The sequence below is a fragment of the Azolla caroliniana genome, unplaced genomic scaffold, assembly GCF_043228905.1.
Source record: "Azolla caroliniana isolate FFs.n. ecotype wild unplaced genomic scaffold, voAzoCaro1.0.p SCAF_2, whole genome shotgun sequence".
Taxonomy (NCBI): Eukaryota; Viridiplantae; Streptophyta; class Polypodiopsida; order Salviniales; family Salviniaceae; genus Azolla; species Azolla caroliniana.
The window spans coordinates 17,022,153-17,036,371 of record NW_028230437.1 but is presented as its reverse complement, the minus strand read 5'-3'; the positions used below and the strand labels follow the sequence as shown (position 1 = coordinate 17,036,371).

The window sequence follows — 14,219 nt, the reverse complement described above, 5'->3', positions numbered from 1 at the left end:
TCTAAATTGTCAAAGTAATAATTTTCATGAATTTTAAATTCTACTTACAATTGTTGATAATGGAACTATGATAATTGTTGTTACAAATTGAAGTTTATAAATCTATGACATGCAAGAATATGTTGATATCTTCTATAAGGAAACTATCAACTATGGTATGCAAGAAATTTACTGGAAAGTATGAACATTACCTAATAGTTTTTGATAAAAATTTGCACTTTCTAGCTAGGATTCGGGTTTTGCAAAAGGATGATTCAAACTTCTTTTGCAGGATGCTCTAGCACATTGCAACTTAATGAAGTAGGGCATCCACTTAATCAATTAGATGCGCATGATATCTTTAAATGCCAACCACAAATGGATCCCATTAAAACGTGGTTCACATAAAAGCTCAAACAAAGTAAAACATTGGTTGGGGTTTGAGATATGCAATGATTGTGGTTTTCACAAATGTGGCATTTTCTAAAAGCAAGCTCCATCACAATGCCTCTCTAGTGACGATAAAGCCCACATGCAATATGGCAATGCATGGCAATCCAAATGATTTCTCTTTCTTTTTATCGTAATTATCTTACCCTAGTGGTAAGGTGTTAGACTAGACTTCTAGCGCCAGGTCTTGTGTTCAAGACCCAATTATCTCACCTCTCTATTACACCATATTCTCTTAATTTACTAGATGCCACAGGGGAATGTAGGGGTTAGAATGCATCCAAATGCTCTCTCTCTCCCTCTTCTTGTTTGGTCTTATAGGCCAATTTTGGCCTCTTAAAATACATGAATATACATACAAATATGTATGTATGTATGTATAATATGTATATATATCTTTATTTGTGTGCGTGTGTGCAGAGTAGGTAGAGATGAATGAATGAGGCAAGGGAAGAGGAAGAAGAAGGAAGAGTGGATGATGAGATCCTAGGGTTCTCATCTCTCGGATGTGCAGGGAACGCCACGTGGCAAAGGATACAAGGCGCTGATGGCGCTCCCACACTCTCTCTGCTCCTCTCACACACACACACACAGAGACACGCAATCTCTTATCTATCTATCCATCCAATTCGTTCCCATTGCGTAATTTTGCAGTGTCATGTGTTCCCCTCTCGTTGCTGCTCCGGTAATTGATACAGAAACTCACTCTTTTCTTCTTTCTTTCCTCAGATTCTTATCATATACTTTGCCTGCGCTGCTTGTGATCTCATTCTCTTCTTCATGTTTGTTGCTGTTGCTCTTAGCAGGGCAGCTCCCATTCAACAATCACATATTCCTCTGCTTTTTTGTCTGGATCAACAAAGAGCTTTTGCTTCTTGAAAAAGTCTTTGGTTAGTCCAAGTAAGTGTATATACCAGATTCAGAGAAAGAAATAATGAAGAAAGAAAGATATATTAACGTCTTTTAAGACGCCAAAATGGCATACATAAGACCAAACAGCAAACAAAATAAAAATAACTAGGGTAATCTATACAACCCCTTTGCAATGTCCTGGTCAGGAGCCCACTTGTGTAGCCCTTGATGGATGTGTAGAATGAGTAGGCATGATGGGGCTAAAGGAAGTGGTGATTGTTCTTTTATTGATGAGCTTGTATGGTTGTATTGTTGTCCAACAACAACTTATCCCTATGTCTCTTGAGTTCTAGCAAGAACAGCCCCAAGTACTGTCGGTGCTTGTATTCTATTACTTTGCATAGTGGACCCGAGCCTTGGTCAAAGAAGCAATGGTATCTCCCTCTTATTTAATAAAGAACAATACAGTGACAAATGTAGTGCTCTTCAGATGCTATCCACCACCTCTGACAAACCATTGGGAGACCACACTTTTCCTAACATGGATTTATAAATTGCATAGATTCCCCATTGCATATATATAGGGACACCAGAGGCTTTTAGCCATTGCATAAGCCGAGCACAATGCACATTGTCAATGGCTTTTTGGAAATCCGCAAAGCATCAATAAATCCCCTTATCGTTGGCTTTGCCCTCCTCGAGAAGGGCGTGGAGGGGGTCAATACGTGATCAAAAGTTGCTAACCTCTTCCAAAAGCTTGCCTGTCCATCTGAACAGCGACCATTTCACTCTGCCCATACACTCAATTCTGACCCTAGGATCAAGCCATATAGTTTAGCCAAGTAATGGCCAATCATGATTGTCCTATATTTTGTCGGCATCATGGGGTCTCCACTCTTGAGGATTAGCACAATGGTATGTTCTGTCAAATCTAGTAGGGAAAGCTTCACACATAGCTCTATTAAAGATGTGTCCTAGCAATGGGACCAAGAGGTAACATGCATAGTAAAGTGCTCACCACCCAATCCATCATGATCCTGGGCCTTCCTAAATTGGAACCAAGATGTGTCCTAGCAATGGGACCAAGATGTAACAGGCATAGTAAAGTGCTCACCACCCAATCCATCATGATCCGGGGCCTTCCTAAATTGGAACCAATCAATGGCATTTCTTACATTTTGTGGAGTAAAAAAGGTGGATTCATGTGGGCGTGAGCCATGTGTTATAATACAGGACTGGCCACAACCGGTTCTCAAGCTAGAATAAGGACAATGAGAAAGACAATAACTGAAGCAACTGAAAACAGAAAATGCACAGACACAGAGACACGAGATATTAACATGGAAACCTTGAATGGGGACAAACCACGGGAGTCCACAAACTCCGAACAGAATGACTAAATCGTGAGATATACAAGAGACTCAAAGGCAATGACCTCGAGCTTGTCTTTGTCTTACTTTGCACCCTCTCTAATACTTCGTGTACATACACGCTCACACACTGTCAACATTGACAATGATCATAATACATTGTGATTGCCCTAGGTGTATTTATACTTATACAAAAGTATGGGCTACTTAAACCTAACCCTAAATCGGCTACGGCCTAATCGACTTCCGGCTCTTAGCCGGCCTTCATCCGATTTGGCTCTCCAACTCATCCTATCCGGAGGGACCAATTATCCCAACAAACTCCCACTTCACTCCGGGATGGGGTAATTCAGCAGACCTACTCTTTGCCAGCATGCATTCAGCTTGTCCGTTGGCAGCGCTTTGGTCAGCATGTCCGATCCGTTGTCATCTGTGTGGATCTTTACCAGGACAAAATCCTTTTCTTCTAACCTCTCTTTAAGCCAATGGTATCTCCGCTAGATATGCTTAGTTCTCGAGTGATAGGCGGCATTCTTAGCAAGGTGGATGGCACTTTGATTGTCGCAGTGCAGTAGGAATTGTTCTTGCTTCATTCTGAACTCACTGATGAAATCTCTCGTCTATATGGTTTCCTTGGCAGCTTCGATGACAACCATATACTCAGCTTGTGTGGTCGACAGAACCATAACCTTTTGCAATCTCGACTGCCAAGAGATAGCTCCCCATGTGTATGTCATCACGTACCCGGACGTGGACCGGCTAGTATCAACATCAGCCGACATATCAGAGTTCGTAAACCCTTCTAGCATGGGGTTACCTAAGCAGTATGTGAGGCATACACTTGAGGTGCCTGTCAGGTATCTGAGTATCCACTTAACCGCCGCCCAGTGTTCCTTGCTAGGATTGCTCATGAACCGGCTGACCATTCCGACAACATACCTAATCTCCGGCCTAGTACATATTTCTCTTATGACAGCCACAACAACCTCTTTGTATTGTCTCTGACAATGTGCATACCCAGAATTTGCTTAGCCGAACCCATATCCTTCATTGCAAATGACTTGCTCAAGGCCCTTTTCAAGCTTATCATTTTCTTTAGGTCCTGTCCGACAATCAACATGTCATCAACATACAACAGGTGGATAAGGAAATCTCCTCCGTCATAATCTTCATGAAACACAGTGGTCGGCATGTGTCTTGTTGAAGCCGTGTTCTACCATGAAGATTCAAATTTCCAGTACCATTGTCGGGGCGCTTGCTTCTGCTCATACAAGCTCTTCTTCAACCGGCATACCAAGTTTTCCTTTCCTTCCTCTACAAAACCTTCAGGTTGTTGCATGTAGATCTCTTCCTCTAGACCTCCATGCAGGAATGCGATCTTGACATCCAACTGCTCTATCTGTAACTTTATGCTAGCCGCAATGCTCAACACTGTTCTGATGGATGTCATCTTTATTACCGGGGCAAATATTTCGTCAAAATCTACACCCTTTTTCTGCTGGAAGCCCTTCATCACAATGTGGGCTTTGAATTTGGGTGGATTTCCGATTTCTCTTGGCTTCAATTTGTAGACCCACTTATTGCGGAGCGCCTTCTTACCTTCTGGCAACTCGGTCAGTTCATGCGTGGTTCTCCCCTTCATCAGTTAAGAGAATATATTCTTTTTCCGGAAATCTTCGGGGGGCCCCTTCTGTTTCTTAGGGGGCATCTCTTGCCTTGACTTTCATCAGTTGGCTCTGCATCATTCTCTTCTGCCAGTACCTCAATCTGAGTCCGATTCAGATTCTTGTTCAACCGGTTGCCTTCCGGACGACCCGGCTCCCAGTCCAGATCTGATGTATGGATGCCTTTCGGCCGATTTGGCTCCTTGTCCGGATCTGGCCAATCCGGCTGGCCCATTGTGTTCTTCAGCTAACATCCGGCTTCCAGCCAGCTGAGTGCGTATCTTATCCGGCTGTTCTCTTCCGATCAGCTGGGAGGATGATCTCGTCTTCTCTGTCTCCCAATCGGCAATAGTCTTTTCTTCCATTAAAACTATGTCTCGACTCTTGATGACCTTTTTGTCAATCAGGTCCCACAACTAGTAGCCGAATTCATCTTCGCCGTACCCCAAGAAGATACATGACCAGCTCTTATGATCCAAATTTCCCCTCTGGTCCTTGGCAACATGCACATATGAAAGGCAATCAAACACCCTTAGATGCCGGTATGACACATCTTTGCCGGTCGACACTATCTGTGGGATATCACCATCTAAGGGCACTAAGGGAGACCTATTTATTAAGTAAGCAACCGTCATCAATGCCTCAGCCCAAAAGGTTTTCAGCAACATCGCATGTGCCAACATACATCGGACTCTGTCCATCACTGTCCGGTTCATCCTCTCGGCCATTCCGTTTAGTTCCAGAGTCTTCGGCACTGTATACTCCAGCCGGATGCCTTGTGATCGGCAGTATTCTTCGAACTGCCCTCTATACTCCCCTTTCATTGTCTGTCCGGACGGCCTTCAACTTTCGTCCGGATTCCCTTTCCGCTCTCGCCTGAAACTCTTTGAAGATAGACAACACCTGGTCCTTTGTCTTCAGCACGAAAACCCACAACTTCCGGCTATAATCATCTATGAAGGTCACAATATTGTGCACCAGCATGTGACTTCGTATCAACATAGCATACGTCTGTATGCACAAGTTCTAGAGCGTTCTTCCTCCTCATCGGAAGCCTAGGGCGAAAGACGGCCCTGTTCTGCTTACCGGCCAGACAGTCAACGCATTTGTCCAGATGCATGTTCTTCACCTCCGGCAAGAGTTCTTTTCCGGCTAGCATCTGCATGCCCTTTTGACTCATCTGGCATAGCCTCTTATGCCACAACTCGCTAGTTGTGTCGGCTGCCACATTTACCCCGTTCTGGCTCAGCCGTGCATGCATGCCATATAATGTATTTTTCTTGTAAGCTCGAGCCACTATCAAGCTTCCTTTGCAGAATTTCTACGTGCCATTTTAGAAGTTACCACTGTAATCTTTATCATCTAGCCGTTCGGCTAATATCAGATTCAATTTGATATACGGAACATGGCGCACATCTTTTAGCATCATTCTGCAGCCTGTTGAGGTCAGCCTCCCCTTCGACTTCGACCTTGGTCTGGACCTGTCCTTGTTCTGTGGACTTCTCTGCTGGCCCCTTCCTCTGTTGGAGTCACCTTCTGTGACTAGGGCCTTATGATCAGAGATGGATTCTTTGTCCTTCCCGTGAGCTTCTTCATTCAGTAAGCTCAACTTCACCATCTCTAGGGACAGCTGCTTCCCTTACATAGTCCTGAGTTACCCAGGGTCACCATGAGCATTTCCCAGCTGTCCGGGAGGGATCCCAGCAGTAGCAATGCCAGTACCTCGTCGGCTAAAGGTACTTCTAGAGAGGTGGTCGGATTGATCAATCCTCGGAAGGCATTCAGGGGCTCAGCCATGCTTGAGCCATCCTGTTATCTAAGTCTCACTATCTTCCTGAAAACAAAAAGTTACACCCTCGTGAATTCTAAAGAATATTTGATAAAGTAAAGCAAAAGTAAACTGTACCTAAACCAGGTGGCTTGAACTATGCAAGCGTGTGTTGAAATTATGATGAACAATAAAAGGATCATGTGTGTTGAGAGACAGGCTGAACCTATGTTGACCAAAAGTTCACGCCTTTTAATACCTCCATTCTGCAAGGTCACCTAGAAAATTGTAGTAATTGGTGGGATTTTGAAACCAGTCAATGGGTTTCTAAAAATATGCTTATCACCAGGTACATAACCCATATGACGAGAGTTTTCTTTTAGTGAGTTTTTGTGCTAACCAAAATTGATTGTGTATAATTTTTGATGTTTCAGCAGCAAGAAATAAGTCATCTGCTAAATGGACATTAACAACCAACTGTACTCTTTTGCTACAAAAGAGGTACATATGAAATACTAGATCAGAAATTCTAATGACATTTGCAGTGTTTTTGCTGCGTGGTTGCGGTAAAAGGAGATTTGTTTTGTTCAATTCTTATATTTCCGAAAATTACTATATGACAAATTTGAATATTTAGTTCAGGCAAGCATGGTACGGTCTCGGTAAAGAAATATATATACTATTTTATTAAAGATGATTGAACATAAATTGTAAATGTTGTTTACAATCTTAAATTTTCATAATATTTGGCTTTTTAGACCCGTTTTTTGGAACCCACTTACTTCTTAGCTCATTAAACTTGAAGCCATCAGAACTTTGAGCTATTCAAATCCCCTGTGCTCTATTTCTCTCTGTTATATTAGTTATCTTGTTGGAATTGTTGTTGATGCCTTTCTCAACATAAATGATTGTCAATGTTATTTTGATTTTTTCTATCATTCTTTTACACAGCATATGCAGTTTGCATGTGTTGTGCGTTATTACTAAATCTTTATCCAAAACCTCCAGTTTCCTATTCTCTATCATCTGTTTGATTTCATTTATTTATATGTCAGAATAGGAGCTGCAGCAATGCAAGGCACAGGCAGACCAACTATGGAGGACACATATAATGTTGTTATTGATGCAAAGGGCTCTGATCCATCCTTTTTTGGTGTTTTTGATGGACATGGAGGAATTGCAGTTGCAGAGTATGTGGTTTTGGTTTTTCAACATTCAAACCTTGTAGTTGAGAGCTTATCAGATAAATAAACAAGGAAATTTTGAAATTGATTGCATAGGACAACCAAATGTATAACTTTTTTGACTATTGAATAATTTCTCCTTCAAATTTGACTTATCAAAATGTTGAAACAGATTTGATGCATCAAGGATTTTATGTGATTGATACTTCATACTTGAGATGGAAATTCAATTTGAAGAAAATTAAATAATATCATATCTCTGGTGCTTTTTGAAAATATTTCGAAAACATAATGAAATATGTTTCGGAAACTAACATCAAACTTTAGCTGAGAATAATTTTTGGTACTCATGTTTTATATTGACATGTGTGTAGGATGTTGAAGGATAACTTTTGGGATTCTTACAAAAAGCGTCTTTCAGGCAGGTTTGCAATTTCATCTGCATTGTGAATTCAGCATTATATAAATAATTTTTCTGCATCATTTTCCTCAAGAACATACATATGCGTTTTTGGCACCAACAAAAATTTGAATCTGGAAATTGAATTGTTTTGAGTGTAAAATACATTGTTTAAGTTGAAGTTTCTTTCTTGATAACTTGGAAATGGGAGAAAATTGGGAATTAAATCCTCAACAGCCTATCGTGTTGTGCTAATAGAAACAGGTGCTCGGCCCATATAGATGCTAGTCAGGCAAAGGGTATACAAGTGTATCACAAAGGTCAAGAATATGCCTGATCACAGATTGCCAAAACTGCTTGGAACATAGGATGCAAAGTACAAAAAAAGAATAGGAGCAAAATCTTCTCTTTTGGCTGAGTGCTTGACGTAATGAAATGGTTTAAAAGATGGGTGTAAAATATCTATTGGAGCTCTCAGGTGATGCTATGAAATATGCGACAATCAAGGATAGATTACTAGGGGCACTAAGGATGAAATGGCAAGAAGCTGAAATGTCAAAATTGGAATATTACATTGCAAATGTTAACCCTCAATGTTGGGCCCAGTACAAGGTAAAAATGCTAGAACGTATCCAACCGCATTTTATTACCCCCATGAGCCTTGGCTCTCAAAGAGCCTTAACACTTCTTCTAACTAAAAAAACTCTAGGTCGTTTGGGGAAATAAAGAAAAATTCAAGTGTTTTAGTTTTTCCGAATCGGAAATTCTCTTCCATTTGTTTGTTTTCTCTATCTTATAAACAGATTTTTATGCTTAATTTCTTCACAGAAGACCATTTATTATCTTTAATTGAAACTAAGATATAAGTTGCAATAACTTGGGGACTTACAACATCTACTTTTGTTCAGCATCTGATCCAATCACATCAACCATTTCCGCATATCTAGAATTTGACGTCTTGACCTTGGTAACCTTGAAATTAATAGTGTTATAAAATTTATACTATTACAATAATTTTCTGTGTTAATTATTTCTATTTTGTTGTTGTTTCATCAGGCTCAACCCAAGGGTTTCCTTGGAGCTTTACGGGAAAGGGGGGTAGGAGGATCCCGTTGTGGTGCCACAGCAGCTACAGTTGTTCTTTTTCCTTTACAAGGTACAGATAATATGTTGGCTGTTAATCCACCATTAAGGGAGTTGATATTAAATTTCAGGGAATTGTCGTTGTATCACAATTAAGTGTTAAACATACAATTTGTTCTCAGATGGTAAGCAGCAATTAGTAGCTGCTAATGTTGGGGATGCACGTATTGTATTGTCGCGGGCAGGACAAGCCATACAACTTTCATTTGACCATAAGGTAAATTTTCAAAACTGGCTAACAGGAAGTTTCCGAACTCCCGAGTATTGTTAACATGACTTTGAATTGTTTTTATAATCAGTAAGAGTTATTCACATGTTTTCTGAAGGGTGTGGTTCATCACACAGGTCAATGTTTTCCATTATGTGAATGCAATTGAAAATAGACGCATGGTTGATTCATATCTCTAGGCTGTTTTAAATTTACAAGTTGTCACTAATAGGCTGTTGGTCTATTATGTATATCCTAAAAAGTGTTTTTGTATTACAGCCCAATGTTGAAGCAGAAAGAAAAAGAATTGAGGCTAAGAACCCGACCCCCAAAAAACCATTGGTAAATTTAGTCTTTTGAGTTTTTATAGAAAAAGTCTGAATCATCAATATTAATAAGATATTTATAATCTGATTCTATATTTCTTGTTATCTGACAAGTGCTTGCATATTTAGGTATCTATCTATCTATCTATCTATCTAACTATCTAACTATCTATCTATCTATCTATCTATATATGCATTTTAAAATGTAGTATCAACATGATATTTTGAACAAGAAATGTTTGTTATTACATGAAGACAAGAAACCACCTTTTCCAGGTTATTAATGTTGAAGGTACATGGCGTGTTGGAGGGCTGCTTGCACTTTCGAGGGCATTTGGCGATGCCTATTTAAAAGAGTATAACAGCTAACTTTTATCAATACCATTTTTTGTGTATGCCAAATTATTTTATGTACCATGAAATTCTATCCTTGAAGTAGCATTATGATTTGATTATAAATCATCAAGTGCATAGATTGAACCGGCTATCCCTTTTGGATCTATTCAAAGTGAATAGGTCTTTATATTCATCAGCTTTCTTTCTTTTGAGACTGCAAAATATTCACCATCAACAAATAAAAGCCTTCCCATATCCAGACCAATATATCAAGAGCATGCTTGGCAGGGATAGCTATACTATATCTGATGACATTATGCTGATATCTGAATCTCCAGTAAGAAAGAAAGAAAGAAATGTTAATGGCTTTTAGGAGGCTACAATGGCCTATAAGACCCAAACAAGAGATATTTAAATGCTTTAATGTCATTTTTGTAGATAAAAATATTTGTCATTGAACTTTGATAAAACTTTAGTGATTGCACACCTCTCAAGTATGGCTAACAAACGTTAATTCTTCTTGGGAGAGGAAAAGGTAGCATACACATATCTAGAAGTAACATTCACTGGCCTCCGTTCTCTCTTCAGGAGGTTGTTTGTGCTTGACTTTCTTGTGTGCATGTATACTGTTCCAAGAACCACATATTAAATTGTGGTGGTTTGATACACATGTAACACAGACCCATCCCTACAAAGTAGGAGTTTGGGAATTGAGGTTTCATGGGGCACAACGTTGGGCAGATTTGTCTCAATGATTGCTCACATGATAAGGGGCAGAGCATTAGTGTCCCATGCTATAATTTGGATGGAAGTTTGAGTATGCCCAATAGTGATTGAGGCATTATTCTTATCAGTGACCAGTATCCAATAGATTTGGCAGCTCTCTAAATAAAGGTATTCAAGACTGAAACTTATGAAGCAGCTAGCTGAACATTGTAATAATCATTGTTGATATGCAAGAATGGTTCCAATATAACTTAGATTATCCACACCCAAACAAGGCCAAAGTGGAGAAGAAAAGATTGATTTGACTTATATCATTAAATTGGGTAATGAGCAAACATTGAATCAGCCACACAACGTGACTTGCTAGGAAGATAGCCCATGGCAAGGTATTATCTTTATCCATGTCGCAATATAGACTCATAACCAGCCATTCTTATATGTTTACACATCAATTTCATGCAGTTTATATTGTGATAGGGCAGCTTAGGACCTCTCCACATCAGTCAGAGATTGAGATAAGTAATGCAGGCAAATATAGGGAAGAATGAGTCTGGCAATTGTGCCATTGATGAGTGAAATTAGAAGAACACTATGTTTGCCATATGCAACTTTTTACGAAATAAAAGGAAGATGTTGCCTCTTCAAATAAGGCTTTTTCCCACCACCAAAGGTAATGGAATACAAAGGCCAATGGCAGTTGTATTATTCTTGCTAGACCTTGAGATAGAGAGAAGTTGGACAACAATCCAGCCCCATTAGCTTATCTCATCTAAAGAACAATAACGACTTTGTTTAGTTTCATGACCATCAGTCAAGGGTTGCATGAGTGGGGTCTCAACTCAATGGATTGGACAATAGCAATTTGTTATCAATGCATGCAATGGCCATCTGGAACACTGTCCTTTCACTCATGTCAGTGTAAAGTAAAGGCTATTATCACCCTACATCAAAGGTGCTTTTGTCACTTTGGATATCTCTCCATCGTACAGCGGCCCATGTTTGAGATCTTTCAAAGGCAGACATTTTAGTCTATCTACATTTAGAATCTGAAGTGCTTTGATAGCTAGATTCTTTAGTATCCTATATTTAATTAGATTTACTTTTGTTTGTTGTTTTCAAAGACGAGGCAACATTTAAGTGTACTCTCTTTTTCATCTTATAGGCCATGACATCAATATTTCCTTCTCTCTTTCTTTTTGTTCTGAGAAACTAGACAACATTTTAAGATGTAATCTCTTCTTTGTATTTATAGCGTATTTTTACCTCTTTAAAGACGTCAGTATGTCTTTCTTTCTCAATTTATTCTTTATCTTTACACCTCCAACTGAGTGTATCAGTTATTGTGTATATTGGATAAATACTGTCAAAAATACAAACCCGGTTTTCATTATGATCATCATAATGGTGAAACAACAGATTACTTATGACCTATTGGGCATTTGTTAGAATATTCGTTAGTATGAAAAAATTCTGGAGTGGTAAAATTTCCCATTCAGAAGGTATCATACCTGGCATATTGCCGAGAAAATTATTCTGTAAAGTTGGTATACAATTCATTGATGTCGTTGTCTTCTAAGTTCTGTTGGAAAGTCTTATTCGCATAAAATTTCCTTATGCTAGAAGGTGTTTTATATCATTTATGAATATGAAATAGCTTAAGAACTTATGACCTTATTATTTTCTTAAAAATCTTAATATTTATTGAGTTAAGAATAGTACTTTTCCTTGTAAAATTATTTATTGCAAAATCTGTAGTTGGTCAGATGGAAGGATCGATGGTGCACGTGGAGGGTATGGACTCACAGCTGAGCCCGATGTGACAGTTGAGACACTGGGTCCTGGTATTTTGATTAAAATCACAATTGTGCATAAAATGCAGCCCCGTTATATTTACTAGAGTCTGGTATTTTATAATTATGTATAAAATGCAGTGATCCTTTACACAATAAAAACTCAGTTTCTTTTTTGGGCGTTTTGTAATGCAGAGGATGATTTAATTATTCTAGGAACTGATGGATTATGGGAAAAAATACCAAATCAGGAAGCTGTTGACATATGCAGATCAGCAAGGTATATTTTGTTTACAGAAAATATGTAAAAGAAACATGCTTTGTATTCAGAAAATTGTATTTGAACATGTTTGGTCCAAGATTATAACTTCTCTGTATAGCTAATGGTTTGATACCCTTTGTGTAGAGAATCGAATTCCTCAGAGGAGATTGCCAAACAATTAATAAAGATTGGACAAGAGCGCGGTGTAACAGATGATATCTCAGCAATTGTTGTATTTTTGCCACTGGATGGAGCATAATCTGTATGTACTCAAAAGGACTAATTGTTGTGAATAACTAGAAAAACAGAAAACATCTTATTCCTATGAGCAAAATTAGGGATATATTGTATATGTTTGATTTTACAGCTCAAGATGTTTGTTTTGAGGAGGAAAGAAAACTGCACCATCCACAAGATTTTATGCATTGTAGTATCTTCCATAGGCAGTACAATGCAATGTATTTCTTGTATTAGGACCTCATTGGCCAACCAATTTTTTGCTTTGTCTTATAAAACATTTATTTGGACTAATCTTGTGAGTTTTCTAAAAGTTTCATTTTTATCAAGTGATGATGTTCTTTTTCCTTTGATACATACTTTTTTTTCCAAAACAAAAAACTCCTTGCATTAGTTATCAAATTTTACAGTTGTGAAGGTTATATACAAACCACAAAAGGGGCTCGATAGTTCCATCTTATGTAGAGGCCCACTGATTGAAGAAAGGGAGAGGACGACTATTGCTGGCTAAAGGCTAAGTGTTATCTTTCAGCTCCTTCGGATCCGCCCATGATGCCATCATATTGACTCTTTAGCATGGCTATAACTTCACTCCATATCTCTTGCAATAGCGTCTCTTGGTGAATTGTTTGATTGGAGAAGACCTGCCTACAATGTTATTTCCAAATAATCCATAGTGTTTGGGTTGACCAATTCCATCACGACTTGATCGTTGGCATTGATGTGGGTTGAGTGAACATTGTTAGTGGTAAAAAATGAGATCTCTCGTGCCTTAATCACCAACGAAATCCCCTCTTGATGATGTTCGTATCTGTCAATTGGAGCTTGTTTGGATAACCAACATACATTTTCCCACTTGATTGAGCCTTGCACCATTAGTTCCACAGAGCGTATTGGAATCATAATTGACATATTCGCATTCGTGGGGTTTTCCATTTGAATGTAAACGAATACGAATACGAATGCATGGTCAAGTATTCGTTTAACCCAAAAATAAAAGAGTACAAGAACTCCCTCTTTGACAATAAAAAAGGACATTAAAAGAGGGACTTGACACTAATAAATTTTTATAATAAATATAAAAGTATTCGTTTTATTTTTAATAAATAAATAAAATAAAATAAAGGATCATTAAATCCTCCCTTTTTATTCTCTCAAAATTTATGGATATTTTTATTTTGACATTAAAAATTGGACTTCACACTAATCATATTTCTATAATAAATATACAAATATTCGTTTAAAAAAAAATTAATTTAATTAAGATAAAGGTTCATAAACTTCCTCATTTTTTATTAGACACTATAAAGGAGAGTTAATGCTAATCATATGTTTATAATCTATTAATGAATGATTCTTCTTTTATTAGTGAATTAAATTTATTTAAATAAAAAAATGAATTAATCAATATTTTATATATTTATTTTGTATAACGAATGGTTTTATAATATTCTTGGGGCCATTTCGTATTTTCGAATATTGTGAATATCACGCATGGAGAATATGACGAATATCACGCTTGTG

The 14,219-nt window shown here is 38.3% G+C and overlaps 1 protein-coding gene across 4 annotated transcripts; it reads left to right on the top strand.

Moving 5' to 3' along the window:
* Window positions 1–1,001: 1,001 nt before the first annotated feature.
* LOC147867444 (putative protein phosphatase 2C 45) lies at window positions 1,002–12,847 on the top strand. Of its 4 annotated transcripts, none has more exons than XM_087315231.1 (13): window positions 1,002–1,114; window positions 1,236–1,329; window positions 6,521–6,584; window positions 7,139–7,273; window positions 7,642–7,688; window positions 8,576–8,634; window positions 8,724–8,823; window positions 8,933–9,027; window positions 9,298–9,360; window positions 9,621–9,700; window positions 12,162–12,247; window positions 12,392–12,476; window positions 12,603–12,847. In XM_087315231.1, exons 1-13 carry the CDS (start codon window positions 1,088–1,090, stop codon window positions 12,715–12,717), a joined length of 1,050 nt encoding a protein of 349 aa, XP_087171357.1. In that variant the 5' UTR covers window positions 1,002–1,087; the 3' UTR covers window positions 12,718–12,847. The 4 variants fall into 4 exon arrangements, with proteins under 4 accessions (XP_087171357.1, XP_087171355.1, XP_087171356.1 ...); XM_087315229.1 differs by having other exon boundaries at window positions 6,518–6,584; XM_087315230.1 differs by having other exon boundaries at window positions 1,005–1,114; window positions 1,233–1,329.
* The last annotated feature ends 1,372 nt before the right edge of the window (window positions 12,848–14,219 follow it).